This window comes from Vigna umbellata, chromosome 2, assembly GCF_029865625.1.
Source record: "Vigna umbellata cultivar VRB3 chromosome 2, Vumbellata_1.0, whole genome shotgun sequence".
Classification (NCBI taxonomy): domain Eukaryota; kingdom Viridiplantae; phylum Streptophyta; class Magnoliopsida; order Fabales; family Fabaceae; genus Vigna; species Vigna umbellata.
Genome location: NC_142166.1, coordinates 1,338,621 through 1,358,785, shown reverse-complemented (window position 1 = coordinate 1,358,785; position 20,165 = coordinate 1,338,621). Strand labels below are relative to the sequence as shown.

Sequence of the window (20,165 nt, the reverse complement as noted above, 5' to 3'; positions counted from 1 at the left end):
TGTCCTTACATAGCATCAATATTCTAAACAAAGAGGTTGCTGATTAAGCTTTCTCATATATTTTTTTTAATTTCCTATTTGGTTTTAATCTTCCATCATTTCTCACCGCTCAAGGCTTGGTTACCCAAATTTATCCATTTTGTAAAGTCAAATTATCTTAAGATTTAAATATATAATGACAATTCAAATTTTAAATGGAAAATATTATGTTTTTATCATAGTCAATATTAGATGACATTACTTCCTTAACTTTATATTTTTATTTAATAGATATTATATACAATTAAACTTAAAAATTCTTTAGTACATATTAAATATTACTACATTGAAATTCAAAAATATATATACATTAAATTTTAATGTAAAAGAAAGTTGTGTAAGGAGGCACAACACACGTATACTTGCTAAATAGTCGATTGAATGTTAAAATAAAGTGTGGTTCCAAATACTTGAATTCAATAGTGTTATTTATAAGTGGTTGAATCTTAATAAAGTTTTATTTGTTTTCTTGGAGGAGATAATAAATATATTATTTAAGGTAATGTGTTATATTTTATATAATCGCAATTGATATTAAATATGTATTAATTTTATTTTTTTAATTAAGTATGACTTGGATTCTTAAATTATTAAGGGATTTTAATTTTAGTTTTTTTTAAGTTTAGTCTAGTTAATGTATTTTTTTCAAAATTTATGAAATTGATCCTCAATTACTAATGATATTAGTGTTTTATTTAACATACTATCCATAATTCACATCAACATAATACATAATAAATTATTTAATTCAAAAAATATGTTTTATTTTTTGCTTTATCTTCTTCTTCACTCATTCCAACTCTTCACTTTCTCTATTTCCAATATCATTATCATCCATTTATTTATCTAGACTTTTGCTTATGTAATTGTGATTATCATGTAAAAGTTTGGAGTAGACTCTCTAACAGAAAGATTTTGTGAATTGCCTGCATGCAAGTCAGAGAGCAGTGTTGCTGCTAATATTAATATAAAACTTAAGGGATTTACCAAACTCTTCCTTTCATTCTTCAAACATTTTGGAAAAGAATAAAAGATGATCTGTCTTCATTTTTGTTCGAATACAAGGTTACCTTTGCATGATATCCTTCTCATGTTCATGTCCTAATTGTTCTTCATTTCACCGCAGCAACTGTACTCAACATTTGGATCATAAAATCATACAAATATATAATTCAGAAGTCTTAGCTATAATATTATAAAGAGGTAAGGTTTCATATTTTTGCTCAAATCCTAGTTTCTTTATTTCATATATTCAATGTTCTAAATCAATGATACTGTTTCTTGTAGCAGACTTTGAAGCCTCTTTCTCACCAAATCACCCATTATTGTACATTACATATAGCATCAATATTCTAAACAAAGAGGTAAGTAAGTGATTAAAGCTTTCTCATTTCTTAAATTTTAATTTTCCATAATTTCTCACCCGTGATTACTTTCTCAAATTTATGCCTTCTCTAGAGTGAAACTATGTTAAGATTTAAGTATGTTATGAAAATTAAATCTAAATTTTAATATTATATATGTTTACAAATCCTTAACTTTTTTTCTTATGTTTATAATTATATATATATTGTAAAAGTTAAATTTTAAAGAAAAGGAAACTTGACGATTTTTGTTGGGCGTGGTCAAAATTTAAATTTTATAATATCATTTATTTGAAAATTAAATATTTTAGAAGTATTTACTACAAAATTCTACAATTTTTTCGAGAGTTATTTTTTTTGTTTTCGACGGTTTTAACCCTCAGAAGATACATTATCCACGGTTTGGAAAACTTTTGGAAAAAGTTGAGTCGTTAAATAACTACTGATAGTTTTTTGAAAAACCGTCACAATTTTTAAAAGCTTTGAGAAAACCGTTGGTGTTAGCGGAGTTTAGCAGAAACCTCCAATATTAGCGAAGGTTTAACAGAAACCGTTAGTATTTACAGGAGGTTTGGGAAAATCACAATATTAGTGAGAGTTCTTAAAAAATCGTCAGTATTTGTAGAAGTTTTGAGAAAACCATCGAAACCAACCAGGGTTTGTAAAAATCACCGGAAATATGTACAAATTATTTTTCTTTTAGTTTTTTATTGTAATAAAATGAGATTATGATCAAATTAGTTTCACGATTATGCCTTTTTCTTTAACTATCAAAGTTCACGTTAGTGTAAATTAGCTCTTAGAGACTGAGATTATTTTATTTTGATTCTTATTCAAGAGAGACTAGTAGCATGCATACCATAGTTGTTAGGGAACTAATTGTATATAAGAAGAGAAGAAACGCCACATAGCCTAACTGCCAAGGCAGTTAGGAAAAGGGGGTTGGGTTCTGTTAGTTTCTGTTAGTAATCTGTATGAAAGGGGAAAATGAGTTGTATATATTAAAGAACCTATCAATAGTCTAGCTAAACAGTTCTGGCTATCCTAACTATAGACATTACTAGTCCAATATGACAATTACCATAACAGTAGAAGATATACATCCTATCAGTTATTTAACAACCAGGTCATTGAGATGCCCTACACAACCATTGATCAAACTCTAATTTTTCATTTTGTTCTTCTCAAAACTTCTTAACCGAGTCAAAGCGTGAATCAGATTCTTAAAGTTTGTATCCAGAACAAGCTTTCTCCATACAGAGTCACTGCTCACTAAAGTAGCTGCATTTCCTACTATCCAAAGGCAATATCTGCATTAAAAACACTCTTATTAAACCTTACAGTTGAAATTATTATGATATCTTCTTCGCCTCCTTGAAAACCATCCACAAAACGAACGCTAACAAAGAAGCCAGGATGAGAAGTGCAACTGTATTGCTTAATTTTGTCCTGAATCTCATACACTTGTGCATTGTATGGAGATATAATTCCAATGCTAACCTTTTTCTTTGACCTCATAAACTCTGCCAAAAAACATAATACAAGTAAGATGAATATTCTGTAATATTTCTTTCCAACATTTATTCTGATAATATTCTGTAATAGTCACATCACATTACATCTATCCTCTTTTTTTCTTCCCTTCCTCATGTTACTCTCTTTTGAAATGTTTACAGAATTTGGCATATTACAATATTGTAAAAGGATATTGTCTCACCGTTTTATTCTCGAGTTCTGTTTCGCTAAAATCATTTGTTGCATGTTCCTTCCATTACCAAAAACCTCTTAAGTGTTAGCCAGTTTGCAAGGGATAATTCTACATTATCAAAAGAGATTAACATAAGTTAACCTACAAGATTACCAGTGACTTAAAGCCTTTTACAAAACCCACAATTCGAGAGTTCTTACCCTGACATCTAGTAACTAAAGCATACTTTTCTAAAATATTCTTAACCGAGTTAAGTGAGCATTTTGTTTGTTGACTGAGGTGCTTCTATTTCTTGTTAATTGTTTCTTTTGTTGAAGAATGAAACATTGTCAGTTTTTCAAACTTTTAAAACAATGGTTGAGTTGTAGTTGAATTCTAAAATTAAAAATGTTCAATCTGATTGGGATGGTGAGTTTCGTCCTTTCATGCAATGTTTAGCTCATCATGGCATTGTTCATAGACTCATATGTCCTCATAATCATCACCAAAACTGAGTCATTGAACGGAAACATAGACATATTGTTGAATTAGGCCTTACTTTGTTACATCATCCCTCTCTTCCTTTGGGGTTTTGGGATTATGCCTTTGTCACTGTTTTATATCTATCTCATTAATATATAAACACACATATAATATAATATAATAGCAGAGTCTATAAGGTCTAAAGTTCTATCTTTTTGGCCTAGTTTAAATAAACTTCTATATAAATATCTATATCTATACAAGACACAAAAAAATAAGTGAATTGACTCCAGGTTTAGCTTTCGAGCCTCTCATCGTGTAAGTCTTCCCACTATTCGTTTGCCCGTAAGCAAAGACAGTACCTACGATTAACTTCACATCACAAACCCTAAGTTATTCAATCCAACTAAGTTACAGACAGCAAAATGAAGAAGAAAGCAAATAGGAAAGCATGCTACAAACCTTTGAATCCCCGAACTCCGGCCTCCACAATATCTTTGGTGCGAGCTTCGAAATACAAACCGTCAAATCGTAAAGAAGAAGCACAAATCCATAAGTCGAAAAGTGGAGTGAAGAAGAAAATCTTGAACGATGAATGCGAGGTGGAGAGCAAAATATCAACTGGACAACTGGTGTAGAAGAAAATGATTAATTGTGAAGGCAAAGTGAAGAGGAAAATGGGAAATGAGGAAGAAGAAATAGAGGGAAGCATTGAGATGGTAAATCGTGAATGCAGAGTGAAGAAGGAAAAAGGAGAGGAAGAAGAAATAGAGGAACTTAGGATACGGGGAATATTTTTTAACATATTACGGGCCGTTTAGCACAAAACTGCCAAAAATATAATTTAAAAAAAGAAAGAAAAAATTCACTGCAGTTTTATTGAAACCGTCGGAAATAAAGCTCCACTATACATTATTTTTCTAGTGTTTTTTTATAATTAGATAATTTATAATTGCGTAAATACAATAATAATATCATTAGATCTATGGTTATTATTTTTATTTAAAGTTAGTTACTTTAAAAGATATTTAAAAAATAATAAGTTAAAGTAATGACTTTATAAATATGTGACTAAGTTTGAATTAATTTATAATGATTTTTAATTAATAATTGAGTATTTAAATTATAAATAAAATGTATTTATATTTTGATAAATAATATATTTTAATTTTTAATCCCATCTTTAAGATATTATTTATGAAAAAAAGATTATAATAAATCAAGACTCATTCCGTCACATATTTATAAACCAACAACATATTCAACTCGAAGTTTATTAGCCATGCTAGCCTCAATTTCCACATAAATCTGATTTTTAACGTCTAATTAGATCCTTTTAAACTCAGCCATTCCATATGAATCTTATTTTATTGAATTAGGTTATATTTCATTACCTAACTTGTATAGTCTTCAACGAATTGCTTCAAAACTTAAAAAAATATCCTTATATTGATAATTATATCGGTAAGTTTTACGTATAATTTTGAGAAATTAGCCTGTTGTTTTACTAATAAAAATTTGTACTTATAGAGTGGCTGAAAATTTGTTTGCCATTTAAGTATACTCACATTTGAATTTGAATTTTTGCGTGGAGGAGGGGAATTTTTTTTTTTAAAAAAAAAGAGATAAACAAGAACAAAATGTTTTTTCATTTATAATTTTTTAAAATTTTACTATAAGATTGCTTTTGGACAATTTGAAAAACAAAATTAATCTTTAATCTAAAGTTGATTCTTAATTGGGTACAAAACTCATTATGTTTATTTTATCTTATATTTGTATTATCAGGTTATTTAAGTTGAATCCAGTAAAGTGAATAGATGGATATTCTGAATGGATTTTTGTCTGGCGTTTTAAAAGATGTGGCGTGTGGGGCTATTAATCAATTACAATACTCCTTTTGCTTTAATAGTTTTGCTAAAGAGCTTCAAAAAGAAGAAGACAACTTGGTCGAAACGATAAAGAATGTAGAAGATCGTGTCATACATGCTCGAAGGCAAACTTTAAAGACTGATGATGTTATTGATAAATGGTTGAAGAATGCAAACATTGATTCAGAATATGTGAATTGTTTGCTTAAAGAGACAAATGCCAAAAAGAGTTGTTTTTTTGGATACTGTCCAAATTGGATTTGGCGATACCGTTTAGGAAAAAAGTTGGCAATTAAAAAAGCAGACCTTCAAAAGATCATTCAAGAAGGTAAACAATATATACAACTTGAACGCATTGCCTCAATTCCTTCAAACACTTCTGATCTTACAGAAAAATCTATGAATTTTGATAGTAGAAAACATGCTTCTGATCAACTTATGGAAGCACTGAAAGATGATGGGGTTACAATGATTGGGTTATACGGGATGGGGGGCTGTGGTAAAACCACATTAGCAATGGAAGTTAAGAAGATAGCAGAAGCTCAGCACCTTTTTGACACAATTATTTTTGTTCATGTGTCTAGTACGGTAGAAGTTTCAAGGATTCAAGAAAAAATTGCAAGTTCATTACAGTATACATTTCCAGAAAGCCAAGAAATAGAAAGAGCCCAATGCTTGTGCACGAGATTAACCCAGGAAATAAAGATTCTTATGATTCTAGATGATGTGTGGGAAAAACTTGATTTTGGTAACATAGGGATTCCCTCATCTGAATACCATAAAGGCTGCAAGATTCTCATTACCACTAGATCCGAAGATGTTTGTATTTTAATGGATTGTCAAAAAAATATTTATCTACGCATCTTAACTGATGAAGAAGCGTGGACTCTCTTCCAAAACAAAGCACTGATATCTGAACACACTCCTAAAAACATAAAGCATTTGGCAAAATCAATATCAAATGAATGTAAAGGATTGCCTGTTGCCATTGTAGCTGCTGCTAGTAGCTTGAAGGGAAAACAAGAGGCGATATGGCGTAATGCGTTGAATAAATTGAAAAGTTCTAAGCCGATCAACATCAGTAGGGGTTTGAAAATTTTCCAAAATCTTCAAGAAGTGAAGGTATTTGCATGTAGAGAATTAAAACATGTATTCTCATCCAGTATTATTGGAGACCTGTCTCAATTGAAAAGGCTTCAGATTGAATATTGTAATATGCTAGAACAAATAATTGAGTCAGCAGACCATAAAGAAACAAATGAAATTGTTGAGGAAGATGATGAGCAGCATTTTGAATCTAACCAAGTCAAAGTTTCTCCTACAAGCATTTCAATTCCATCAGTATCTACTGTGAACAATACCTCAGGTACCTTTCCCATATTACATTATAAGCACCTTATGTTGTTTTGCAAATTCAATAAAATTTACGCTCAAATAATTAAATAAATCCATATGGAAACCACACGTAAGAAAAATGAAAAAGCAACTAAATTATTTCCAAAAACCGTTCACAATAATTATTATTCCTCTTATTCTTAAATTTTTTTTTTTTCATAATTGCAATAATCTCCTTATTAGATATATAATTATAATATTTTAAAAAACTGACAATATAATATTTTTAAGAGTATTAATATGCTGACATCCATATTCTTTACACTCTCACTCAAAACTCAAATAAATTAATATTTTATTAAAATATAAAGTGTAATTAAAAAATAAATATGTAGAATGTATGTTATATATGAATTGTGGTGTAAAAAACTTTTTTTTTCCTTAATAAATGAAAGGTTTATGTAGAATCTAGAAAACGTATATTATTATATATAAAAAAACACAGTTTGACATGTATAAAGTTTTTAAATTCATTTAATATTATTTTTTCTTTTCTTTACTTTTTCTTTTAAAATATAAAAAATTATTTTTTATGATCATTTTATTTTTATAATATATATCACATAAATGTAAATATATATCACAAATATAAATATGTGTCACTCTGTTATTATTTTGAAAAATAAAAATATAAGTATAATTTATTAAAAAAGTATAGTTAACATTAAATAGTTTACTCTAGTTATTAAGTGAAAAAATTCCTACATGGACAGGAGAAACTTTTTGTTAAAACAGAATACAAATATAATAAAACATGAAAAAGAAATCACTAAATTCAACTTTTGAAACCGTTTAATTTTTTGAAGTCATTCTTTCTATTAAACTCCAGAAATAAGATATATATAATGACTAAATTTAACTTTTGAGATCGTTTAATCTTTTTGAAGTGATTCTTTCCATTAAACTCCATAAATAAGACATAATATAATCTAATATAACAACATAATATGTATATAATCTTACGAATAAAATAAATCACAAATAGTATCTTTACATCTGAAAAAAGATACAATTTTACATATGAAAAATGATACAATTTTAGAGATAGGAACTAAAATTAAGACGAAGTTGGTGTAAATATAGAGATTAAAAAAGTAATTAAATATAAAATTATTAAAAGTAATAGGATGATGAAAATGTGAAGTAAGATAATAAAATTGTATGGGATAATTATTTTTCATCATTATGAGTTGATTATTGGATGTTTGAGTCTGTGGTTTTAGTTCATCGAGATCAATGTATTGAAAATAAGAATGGATTCTTAATTTATTAACATTTTTATTTATAATTGATTTTCAGGATCGTTTTCTTTGTCTAGCCTGACATATCTTAGGATAGATTCATGTCCAATGTTGGAGTCATTGTTTACGATATCTGTAGCTAAGACCTTGACTTCATTAGAAAAACTGAGGATATCTGATTGTGATGGTTTGAAACATATAGTAACTCCTGCAAGAGTCAAAAGAAATAAAAAGGAAAACATGGTTGAAGATAAGCATGAATTCAAGAGTGATCTTTCAATGTTCTCAAGTTTGAAAAGGGTAACTATTTCGGAATGTAATTCGTTGCTAGATATATTCGCAACGCCTTTTGTTGGAGGCGTGGTGAATATTCAAAACCATTTTCCCACCCAACAAACTCTAAGCATGAGCAATGCCAACAATGGAGATTGGATGATGGGACAACAAGTCAGTTTAAAGTTAGAACATTTGTTGTTGGAAAATCTACCTGAAATGAGTCATATTTGGGTGGCTACCAACAACTCATTTACTCTCCAGCATCTCAACTCATTAATAATACAAAAGTGTGAAAAATTCGAAGTAATATTTCCTCAGTCTATGTTGAGATCCCTGCCAGAGTTAAATTATCTGGAAGTAAGTGAATGCAAGGAATTAAGACAGATAATTGAAGAGGATTTGGAGGATAAAAGGTTTATTCAACCATGCTTCCCCAAACTAGAATCATTGATTATTCAACAATGCCATAAGATGAAATGTTTCACCTCTGTATTTGCATCCAATGATCTTTCCAACTTGAAGATTCTAATAATAAAGGAAGCCAATAAATTACAAGACTTTATTGCATGCGAATGCGATGAGACAAGAAAGACCAAAGTTGAACTTCCACAACTGAAAGTTATAATATTTATGCATCTTTTAAATTTTCAACAAGAGAGTATATTTTTAAATGTGAAGCATCGCATTATCCGCAATTGTCCAAAACTCTCTTTGACTTCAACAATTACTCCTCAGGAGCTCCAACAAAATCTTCTTTTGGAAGGTAAATACTATGAATGGACATGTTGCAAACATTACATATTACCATGGAAGCTTTATATATAAACGACTAATGGTGATTTCGCTAAATGTGTTCAATGTAGCTGTGAAATCTGAAATCTTCAGCCAACATCTTTATTTCCTTATAGAATTAGAGCACAACTACATTTCAAATAACTACCCTTAATAACCAAATGATTTATGTTTCTTTCTTCCACCTAAAGAAAATACGAACAAATTACATGTTTCATTCAAATTTTGAACCAAACATTTGTACAAATAATCACTTGTATTTATAATTGTCTGCATGTTATTTTCTTTTCCATTTAATTATTTTTAGTTGTGACGACATAATGATCATTCATGGAATGTTGAGGGTGCGTTGATTTCTGTGTTTGCTTTGTTTCATTGTTAAACGAAGTCCTTAACTATACGCTTGAACTACAGGTTTGGAAAATTCTAGTGTTCCTGACTGGAAAATTTGGTCACTGATGGAGGAAATAAAGAAATTAGATGAAGTTTCTAGGAGCAACAATTCTACTGAGTTGCCTTCTTTACAGGTTAGAACCCGCCAACCTATTCAAGTTAACCAAGTGAAATTCAATATCATAATAATAATGACATTAAACTTTAGTATATACCACTGATTGCTTAACTAAAATTCGACAAATTTTACTGAGAATCAATTCATTATTTGAAAAACAGTCTTTTCATTTATAACTATTATTATTCTAAAAGAACTGACTTATTGAGATGCTCCTTTTCTATATACTTTATCGTTCAAAGGAAGTGGCTCCTGCAGAGGTGAATGGAAAATCTATGAATTTTGATAGTAGAAAATATGCTTCTGATCAACTTATGGAAGCACTGAAAGAGGATGGGGTTACAATGATTGGGTTATACGGGATGGGGGGCTGTGGTAAAACCACATTAGCAATGGAAGTTAAGAAGATAGCAGAAGCTCAGCACCTTTTTGACACAGTTATTTTTGTTCCTGTGTCTAGTACAGTAGAAGTTTCAAGGATTCAAGACAAAATTGCAAGTTCATTGCGATATACATTTCCAGAAAGCCAAGAAATGGAAAGATCCCATCGCTTGTGCATGAGATTAACCCAGGAAAAAAAATTTCTTATGATTCTAGATGATGTGTCGGAAAAACTTGATTTTGGTCGCATAGGGATTCCCCTCTCTGAATGCCTTAAAGGCCACAAGATTCTCATTACCACTAGATCTGAAGAAGTTTGTATTTCAATGGATTGTCAAAAAAAGATTTATCTACCGATCTTAAGTGATGAAGAAGCATGGACTCTCTTCCAAGAGAAAGCACTTATGTCGAATGGCACTCCTAAAAACATAAAGCATTTGGCAAAATCAATATCAAATGAATGTAAAGGATTGCTTGTTGCCATTGTAGCTGTTGCTAGTAGCTTGAAGGGAAAACAAGAGGCGATATGGCGTAATGCGTTGAATAAATTGAAAAGTTCTAAGCCGATCAATATCAGTAGGGGTTTGCAAGATCCCTATAAGTGTTTGCAGTTGAGCTACGATAATCTAGATACTAAAGAAGCTAAATCACTTTTCCTATTGTGTTCTGTATTCCCCAAAGATTATGAGATTCCAGTGGAATGTTTAATAAGATGTGCAATAGGGTTAGGTGTGGCTGGAGAAGTTGAAACATATGAAGCAGCAAGGACTGAAGTGACTGTAGCCAAAATCAAGCTTGTAAGTTCTTGTTTATTGTTGCAGGCGGATGATGAACGTGTCAAAATGCATGACTTGGTTCGTGATGTAGCCCATTGGATAGCAAAGAATGAAAATAAGATCATCAAGTGTGAAGTGGAAAAGGATGTAAGTTTGGAGCAAGGTTCGATAAGATATCTATGGTGTGCGAAATTTCCAGATAATGTGGATTGTTCCCATCTTGAATTTTTAACTATACAAACAAAATTGGAAGTATCCGATGGAATTTTTGAAAGAATGGGAAAACTTAGAGTTTTGATTATTACCAATAAAAACGATGATAGGTTGCAGCTGTCAACAACGTCTTTCAAATCATTAACAAATCTCCATTGTCTGATCCTTCAAAATTGGAATTTGAGAGACATTTCATTTGTGAGAGATATGAAGAAACTGCAAAGTCTTTCGTTTCATCGTTGTTCATTGCCTTCGTTCCTTGACTTGCAAACTGATGTTGCACTCACAACACTTACAAACTTGAAGTTGTTAGAGTTTATTAGTTGTGACATTGAAAGCTATATTTTTAAAGAGATCAAAAGAATCCCATTTCTAGAAGAATTGTATATTTTTAAAGACTACTGGAATGATCGAAAGGAAGAAAGTGTTAAATTCTCTAACTCATTTAGTGTCCCCCAAAAGCTGCAAAGATATGGAATTATATTAGAATATAATTTTCATACTCATTATAGATTTCAAGAGTTTTTCTCTTGTGAGAGAACTTTAGGAATTAATTATTTTGACATATCACATGAGGTTATTAAAGATTTGGCCAAAAAAGCAAAAGAGCTATTTGTAGGAAATATTAAGGGAGGTGCAAGAAATATGATGCCTGATATATTTGAAATTGAAGAAGGTATGAATGAGTTGGAAGAACTCAAGATACGTGATTGTGAAGAAATAGAGTGTTTGGTTGACACTAGCAATTATTTGAGAAAGATGGGAAATATTTTCTCCAAGTTACGTTATATGGAGATCATCCGCATGAAATATCTAAAAACTTTATGGTATGGTTGTCTACCTGCCAATGGGTCTTTTGAAAAATTAGAGTTTTTATTTATAAAAGATTGCAAACAATTAACATGTCTCTTCACAATTGACAAAACAAAGGAAAATGAAGATCAATTTACAATTGGGCATTCCATGCAATTCAAAATTTTCCAGAATCTTCAAGAAGTGAGCATATTTAGATGTAAAGAATTAAAACATGTATTCTCAACCAATATCACAGAAGGTTTAACTCAGTTGAAAACACTTACTATTTCAAATTGCTATACGCTAGAACAAATAATTGAGGAAGTTCTTCCACCAGCACACTGCGAAGAAACAAATGAAATTGTAGAAGAAGATGTGCAGAGTAACTCCTCAGGTACCTTTTCCATATTACATATCTCATAAGAATCTTATTCTTTTCTTCAAATTCAATTAAAATTTTGGTAATAGCTATTTATAATTTAATTTTATCAATTAATTCCCTGAATCTATTAACCAATTAAAACTGGCTCCATTCCTTAAGAATTCAATTAAGATTTTTGTTTGAAATTTATCGAATAAGTATGTTTCTTACCTTACAGTTATATTTTAATGTAGTCGTTTAGATAAATTTGTGGGATAAGTTTTGGGTTTTCTTCCATTAATATTATGAATACATTGTCGTATATGAAAAATATAAGAAAATTAATTGTTAAAACATTATATATGATATTTGTCACGTAGTAAGAGAAAAGGGAAATATATTTGAATTCGAATTTTAAATATTAATTTTCCATATAAAATTATAAACTATTTACTCAATCGATCGCTTTGGTTAGAAAATTTTCTCTTTTAATCTATCTATTGAAGAACATATCTTTCAGTTTATATATATTACCTTGATGAGTAAAATAAAATACAAATGGTATCTTTACAGATTAAAAAATATACTATATTAGAATATAGGAAATTAAGATGGAATTATTGTAAATAGAGATTAAAACAGTAATTAAATATGAAATTATTAAAAGAAAAAAGGATGGTGAAAATGTGAAGTGGTTTCATCGTTATTATTATTAGCTGATTATTTGATGTTTGGATTTGTGATTTTAGTTTTGTAGAGATCAATGTATTTAAAATGAGAATGAAATTTTTAATTGACTAACATTTTTGTTATTTATAATATTGTTTTTTCAGGATCATTTTCTCTCTCTAGCCTGACAGATCTTAAGATAGATTCATGTCCAATGTTGGAGTCATTGTTTACGACATCTGTAGCTAAGACCTTGACTTCATTGGAAGAATTGAAAATATATAACTGTGATGGTTTGAAGCATATAGTAACTCCTGAAAGAGTGAAAAGAAAGGAAAACATGGTTGAAGATGAGCATGAATTTGAAAGTGATATTTCAATGTTCTCAAATTTGAAAAGTATATTTATTTGGAATTGTGACTCTATGCAAGATATATTTGCAACACCTGTCAATGGGTCTTTCGAAAAATTAAAGAAACTATGTATAGAAGATTGCAAACAATTAACATGTCTCCTCACATATGTCATTGCTCAAAGAATGACAGAGTTGAATATTAAGAACCATTTTCTCACCCAGCAAACTCTGCGCATGAGAAATGCCAACAATGGATTAAAGTTAGAATATTTGAAGTTGATAAGTCTACCTGAATTGACTCATATTTGGATGGCTACTAATAACTCATTTACCCTCCAACATCTCAACTCATTAATAATACAAGACTGTCAAAAATTGGAAGTAATATTTCCTCAGTCTATGTTGAGATCCCTACCAGAGTTAAATTATCTGGAAGTAAGTGAATGCAAGGAATTAAGACAGATAATTGAAGAGGATTTGGAGGATAAAAGGTTTATTCAACCATGCTTCCCCAAACTAGAATCATTGATTATTAAACAATGCCATAAGATGAAATGTTTCACCTCTGTATTTGCATCCAATGATCTTTCCAACTTGAAGATTCTAATAATAAAGGAAGCCACTGAACTACAAGACTTTATTGCATGCGAATACGATGAGACAGGAAAGACCAAAGTTCAACTTCCACAACTGAAAGTTATAATATTTATGCATCTTTTATATTTTCAACAAGAGAGTATATTTTTAAATGTGAAGCATCGCATTATCCGCAATTGTCCAAAACTCTCTTTGACTTCAACAATTACTCCTCAAGAGCTCCAACAAAATCTTCTTTTGGAAGGTAAATACTATGAATGGACATGTTGTTGCAAACATTACATATTACGATGGAAGCTTTATATATAAACGACTAATGGTGATTTCTCTAAATGTGTTCAATGTAGCTGTGAAATCTGAAATCTTCAGCCAACATCTTTATTTCCTTATAGAATTAGAGCACAACTACATTTCAAATAACTATTCTTAATAACCAAATGATTTATGTTTCTTTCTTCCACCTAAAGAAAATACGAACAAATTACATGTTTCATTCAAATTTTGAACCAAACATTTGTACAAATAATCACTTGTATTTATAGTTTTCTACACGTTATTTTGTTTTCCATTTAATTATTTTTAATTGTGACCATATAATGATTATTCATGGAATGTTGAGGGTGCGTTGATTTCTGTGTTTGCTTTGTTTCATTGTTAAACGAAGTCCTTAACTATATGCTTGAACTACAGCTTTGGAAGATTCTAGAATTCCTCACTGGCAAATTTGGTCACTGATGGAGGAAATAAAGAAATTAGATGAAGTTTCTAGGAGCAACAATTCTACTGAGTTGCCTTCTTTACAGGTCAGAACCCGCCAACCTATTCAAGTTAACCAAGTGAAATTTAATATCGTAAACTTTAGTATATACCACTAATTGCTTAACTAAAATAACGTTACACAAACTAAATATTCTCATTTTTTTTTAAAATTTACAAAAAATGAATGGTTGATTTATATACTACAACAACTGAAGGAAATAAATTAGTCTGGAGGCTATCAATCACAAAAAGTAGTCCTAACTTTTTACGATCAATTGTTTTCGGCAGGATTGGGATCCTACGCCAAAAAACACTTCTCCCCTTCAAATGAACCGTGAAGATCCATCTACATCTGAAATTAAACCATGTTCTTCACAAGTCAATGATAACAATCAATCTATGTTGGAGAGCAGAGTTGAAATGCTAGGTCAACATAACAAAATTGAAACCAAAACACAAGAGTCGGAAATAGAAGAGTTCCAAAAAAAATAGACAGAAAAAGTGAAATGTCATCAGACCCAGAAGCTATGGAGCAAAACTTTCCAGACATTTCATCTCCAAACATGAATGAGGTATTTGCATATTTTCTTTTAATCTTCTGAAAATGATACATTATTCAACTACATGATGGAAGAAATTAAAACAACCACAACCAAACTTTACTTACTAATCAATCAAACTTCTGTTTCAGAGGTAAGAAGTTCGTCTCAAACTTGTATGGTAACTCCTTTGCATAAAATACTTTTACTTGTAAATATGGTAACCGTTAAAATTGGTCAAATTATTGTGGTACCAACACATGATATACATTATGAAACAAATGTTTTTAAAAGTTATAACTTTAAATATACACAAACATTACTTTTCCATTGGTGATGAATAGAATATTGAGGAAATAGGAAGAGAAAGGAGCAGAGGTGGAGCTGCAACAGAGGGAGCTACAATTAAAACTGGTGGAGATAACATTAGCTTGGTTAGTGGTGTTACAATTCACAAGTCAAGCGGTGCAAATATACTTTCACACGATTCCAAGGTTGTTAAACAAGATAATGAGATGAATGAAGACAAGACAGAAATAGCACCCTATCAAAATATCAAAATCCAAGAAGGGTTGAATTTGTTGGATGATGACGTTGTGGTTACTCCAGGTTATTGCTCTTTTCTTGTCTTCTTTCCATCTTATATATATATATATATATATATATATATATATATATATGTCACCTACTCCTCAAACTTTTTACAACTTCTACAGATACTCGTACAAGATTGGAAAAGTATAAGCACTTTGTTGATCTCAATGATTCACAAATTTCTTTGCTAGTGGAGGCGGTAGAAGCATACCCTTATCTTTGGAATGCTTGTGAGAAGTTCACTGATCGCTTTCGAGCTTGGATGTTGAAAACATTGGCAGATATGTTGTCGTTCCTTCGAAGTGAAAGTGTTGGTAGTATTAATCGTGAGAGAGAAAAGGAGTTCCTTAAACTGTGTGATGAAGCTGTTCAACTTGGATTTGAGAGGTCTTGGGTTGATGAAATGCGTCAACGTGTTTTGGGAAGGGATCCTAAGTTGGACCATGCAAAGGTGCGAATCAATGAGCTTCTTAAGAGACATGATCATTTAACTTGGGAACCAGACAACATAAAGAAAGAACTTAGGAGTCTTAATGACTTTCTTGATGCCCAAGCAAAATGTTTCGACTTTCTGTGATTTGAGATTTCTAGCCAAAACACTTTAGTTTTATCTGTTTTATGTTACTCCTTTGAATTAGATTTGGCATTATATGCAATTCTTTTAAGAATGAGTGTTATAGTTTCAGAATGTACTTTTATTTGCGACGAGAAGTTGTTTATGTTTCTGAATATTTAAGAAGTACAATAAATCAATATTTGTACAAGATTTCATCATTATTATGTTTTGCAGTATTCAATGATAACAACTATTTTGGTAGGGCCGATTTAGTACTTTCAATTGCTTGTATCGTTTCCATTTTTTTCTCCATTCGGTCTTCAAGGTCTTCCCTAGCTCCAAAACTGCTTGGATGGTATCCGGAGAAGGTATTATAATGCTAAAGTCACTAACTGATCGATCGGGAGAATATTAAATGCTATATAATGCATGTGTCTAAACAATCATACCTTAGACCTTAATTAGCATTAGTATTGGTTGATTTGTGATTATCATTGACTAAGTGTTAGTCTAATCTTTATTCTACAATCGGTCCGTCTGTCACTCAATCAAATTGATCGATGAGAGTGATCAAGATCAACAAGAATAATCAATTTGGGTGATCGGCCAATGTGATTGGTCAAGATGATTGGCTAAGGTGATCGACCACATTGATCGACAAGAATGGTCAGTCGAAGAGTTATCAACTCAAGCATGATTTGAAGGTGAAATACAAGAGTTTCAAAAAATAGACAAAAAAAGTGAATAATGATTGAAGTAAATTTGCCCGTCATTTCTTTTCCAAACATGAGTGAGGTATTTATATATTTTATTTTAATATTTTGAAAGATGATATATTAGTAAACTAAATACAGAGAAGGAAGAAAATGAAATACCTGTAATGAAACTTAACTTGCTAATCAATCAAGATAACTTTTGGCATTGTGAAGAGTGGTAATGAAATGTAGGCAAACAGTATTGGAAAAATTCCAACATAAGAGAAACTTGTAATACCAACTTTTGTTTGAGGTGAGAACTCCTTCTCAATCTTGTATGGTAACTCCCTCGCATAAAACACATTTGCTTTTAAATTTAAAAATTACTAGGATTGTTGTAAACAGATTTCCTGTGTAAACACTAATTCTTGTTATGCTTATTCAATATTTCAAATAAAAAATGGTACACGAAGAATCAACAAATGATATTGGTTTTCCATACCAGAGAAACAATGATAACCACTAAATTTGCTCAAATTATTATTGTACCAACACATTATGTTTATTATGAAACAACTACTTTTCCACGCTATAACTTTAAGATACATGAACATTTCTTTTTAATTTGTGATGCACTGAATATTGAGGAACTAGGAAGACAAAGGACCAAAGATGGAACTCCATCTCTTAAGACAAAGAACTTCCTTAAACTATGTGATAAAGTTGTTCAACTTGGATTTGAGAGGTCATGATGAAATGCGTCTTAAGAGATATGATCATTTAACTCAGGAACTAAGCAATATAAAAAATGAACTTTGAAGTCTTAATGACTTTGTTAATGCCCAAACAAAATGTGTTGACTTTTTGTGATTTGGAAGTTGTAACCAAACACTTTGGTTTTATATGTAATTTTTGTTTCTCCATAAACATACATTTGGTCTTATTTTTTATTTTTCTAAGAATGCAATGTTTTTTGGAGGGCAAAGCAAGATGTTTAAGCTTATTATGTCGCATTTAACGTCAACATTATGTCGTTTTTTAAACTTTTTCAAGTATGGTTTGATATATATTCCCCCTCATATTTTATCTATTTGCTTGAAACTAGATACAGTTCAATTCTTTCTTTTAATTTATGAAGCATTAAACCAGGTCAATTCTTTAAATAACTTAACTTCGTTTTACCAAAAAAAATGTATATTTTGTTAAATTAATTATCATTAAACCAAAATATTTTTCCAGTTTAAGATCATTTTTAAGAGAAATCTCATCTTTAGACTCAGAAAACATGCCTAAACTGTAAGCTTGAAGATAGACAATTGCAATGAGTCATCACAAATAAGTGAAGATAAGGAACGTGAAAAGTGGTTCCAAACTGAGTTTGCTGTTGTTGGAAAAGTCGGTCTATAGTAATATGTAGAGCTTCATGTCATGATCGACGTTAGATTGTCCACTCTGCCTATTAATAATTTAATGCCAGAAACACAAAATCTCAAAAACGAAAGAAAAAAGTTACCTTTAATCACAGATCCTTTCATAAACTAGCCCACACCTTCTTTCACTATTAAAAAGTTTACCGGATCATCAAATCAGTGCATTAGCTCTACAAAATTTCGAATCATAAAGTTTACCTTATCATTCATTTTCTGGATATGACAAGAAATTATTACTCTTGACATGATACAAATAAGCAACAAACTGATAATAAAGTTTCAAGAGGGGTTCTTAGGAGATGTGGTTGGCTTGGTAAACCAAGTGGTATAGAGAAACTGTTTATGAGCCCCAACGTGGTTGCAAACGAGACGAACCTTCTGCCTCTCTCTCATCCATCTCAGCATGATTTTCATGTGATTCTTGCTTGTCAAATCTTTCAATCCAACTTCCTAAAATCCAACGTCTCAACATTATTTTCTTTCAATCGAGTTTATATCAAGAAAGTAAATTACAGTAACATCTCCAAAAGTTTCGACGCATAGCATGAAAATATCTTCTTTTGTCTATTCTTGCACAATCTTAATTATTCGAAAAACATCTTCCATCCATTATTTGTACATTACACTAGTCATTAAATGTTTGAAAAACATTATACTGTATCTCGGAAAACTTAACAAAAAAACTTAATTATACTTCTGGTCCTGAGTTGTTGCAATTGCACAATTTTAGAACCAAAAGATTATCAAATCTCAAGTTATCGCAAATGTGCAACCTCTCTCATGTTCTAACGGTGTCAACGGAGTATCTAAATATTGCAATTGCAATTGCAATTGTGTCCATCGAATCCCAAACATTGTAATGGTAAGATTTTAGTTCTTCGATCAAATGTTACTTGTCGAAATAACATACAACAACTAACTTAAATCACACAAAAGTGAAATTCAGTATTCAAAAAGTCATGTCTAATAGGATAATAAAAATGAACTTGAGGAAGGTGAAAGAGAAACCAAGGTACCTTGACGCGTTCCCAGGTGTTAGCAACGGTGATGGGACCATGCTCCTTGATGATATCGAATAGGGTTCTGGTGATCGTTTGCCTCTGCTCCGGCGGCGTTTTAACTGCCACGGGTCCCATATTTGGCCTCGGCTTCTTCGCCAAAAATCTAATCGCCGTCCCAAACATTGCCTTCTTCAGTCCCAAACTCTATTCTGTAAAAGCAAACACAAAATATTTATGAATCAATCAACAAATCTTCCAATAATTACACCATTATACAACTCTGTTTCCATGAAAATGCGATCATAGCATAGCAAGATTTCGAAACTATACAATGCTACGAAATCAAGATTTTGAAACGATACAATGCAAAGCTCGCTGTTGTCGTCGTCCACTGAGAGAAAAGAAAGAAAGACAGTGCAATCAATTTAGGGTGAACTGAATACTGAGCAAACATGCTGTGGGTGGAGACTTCAATTATGGGCCGCCTCTGATGGGCCTACAAAATTGTGGATTTTGTTATTAGGCTGAAGAAAGATACTCCCTACTTCTCAAACTTTTTACAGCTTCTACAGATATTCTTACAAGATTGGAAGAGTGTAAGCATTTTGCGGATCTCAATGATTCACGAATTTCTTTATTAGTGGAGGCAATATCAGCATATCCACATCTTTGGAAAGCTTGTGAGAAGTTTAGCGATCGCTTTGAAGCTTTGATGTTGAAAACATTGACAGATATGTTGTTGTTTCTTCGAAGTGAAAGTGTTGGTAGTGTTAATCCTGATAAAG

General features: G+C 30.9%; 2 protein-coding genes across 3 annotated transcripts; one reads left to right on the top strand and one right to left on the bottom strand.

Annotated features, from left to right (window-relative positions):
- The first annotated feature begins 5,393 nt into the window (after positions 1–5,393).
- On the top strand, positions 5,394–16,462 carry LOC148203137 (uncharacterized). Its single transcript, XM_088106871.1, has 8 exons — positions 5,394–6,470; positions 10,562–12,218; positions 13,019–14,050; positions 14,497–14,609; positions 14,854–14,992; positions 15,028–15,137; positions 15,449–15,713; positions 15,821–16,462. The coding sequence occupies exons 1-8, from the start codon at positions 5,394–5,396 to the stop codon at positions 16,273–16,275; spliced, it is 4,848 nt and encodes a 1,615-aa protein (XP_087962997.1). The 3' UTR covers positions 16,276–16,462.
- A 1,976-nt stretch (positions 16,463–18,438) lies between these two features.
- LOC148203136 (uncharacterized) lies at positions 18,439–19,832 on the bottom strand. 2 transcript variants are annotated; one of them, XM_088107936.1, is made up of 3 exons: positions 19,711–19,832; positions 19,396–19,589; positions 18,439–18,829 (listed from the first exon to the last, which is right to left on the bottom strand). In XM_088107936.1, exons 2-3 carry the CDS (start codon positions 19,561–19,563, stop codon positions 18,659–18,661), a joined length of 339 nt encoding a protein of 112 aa, XP_087964062.1. In that variant the 5' UTR covers positions 19,564–19,589; positions 19,711–19,832; the 3' UTR covers positions 18,439–18,658. The 2 variants fall into 2 exon arrangements, with proteins under 2 accessions (XP_087964062.1, XP_087964063.1); XM_088107937.1 differs by having other exon boundaries at positions 19,743–19,831.
- Positions 19,833–20,165: the final 333 nt, after the last annotated feature.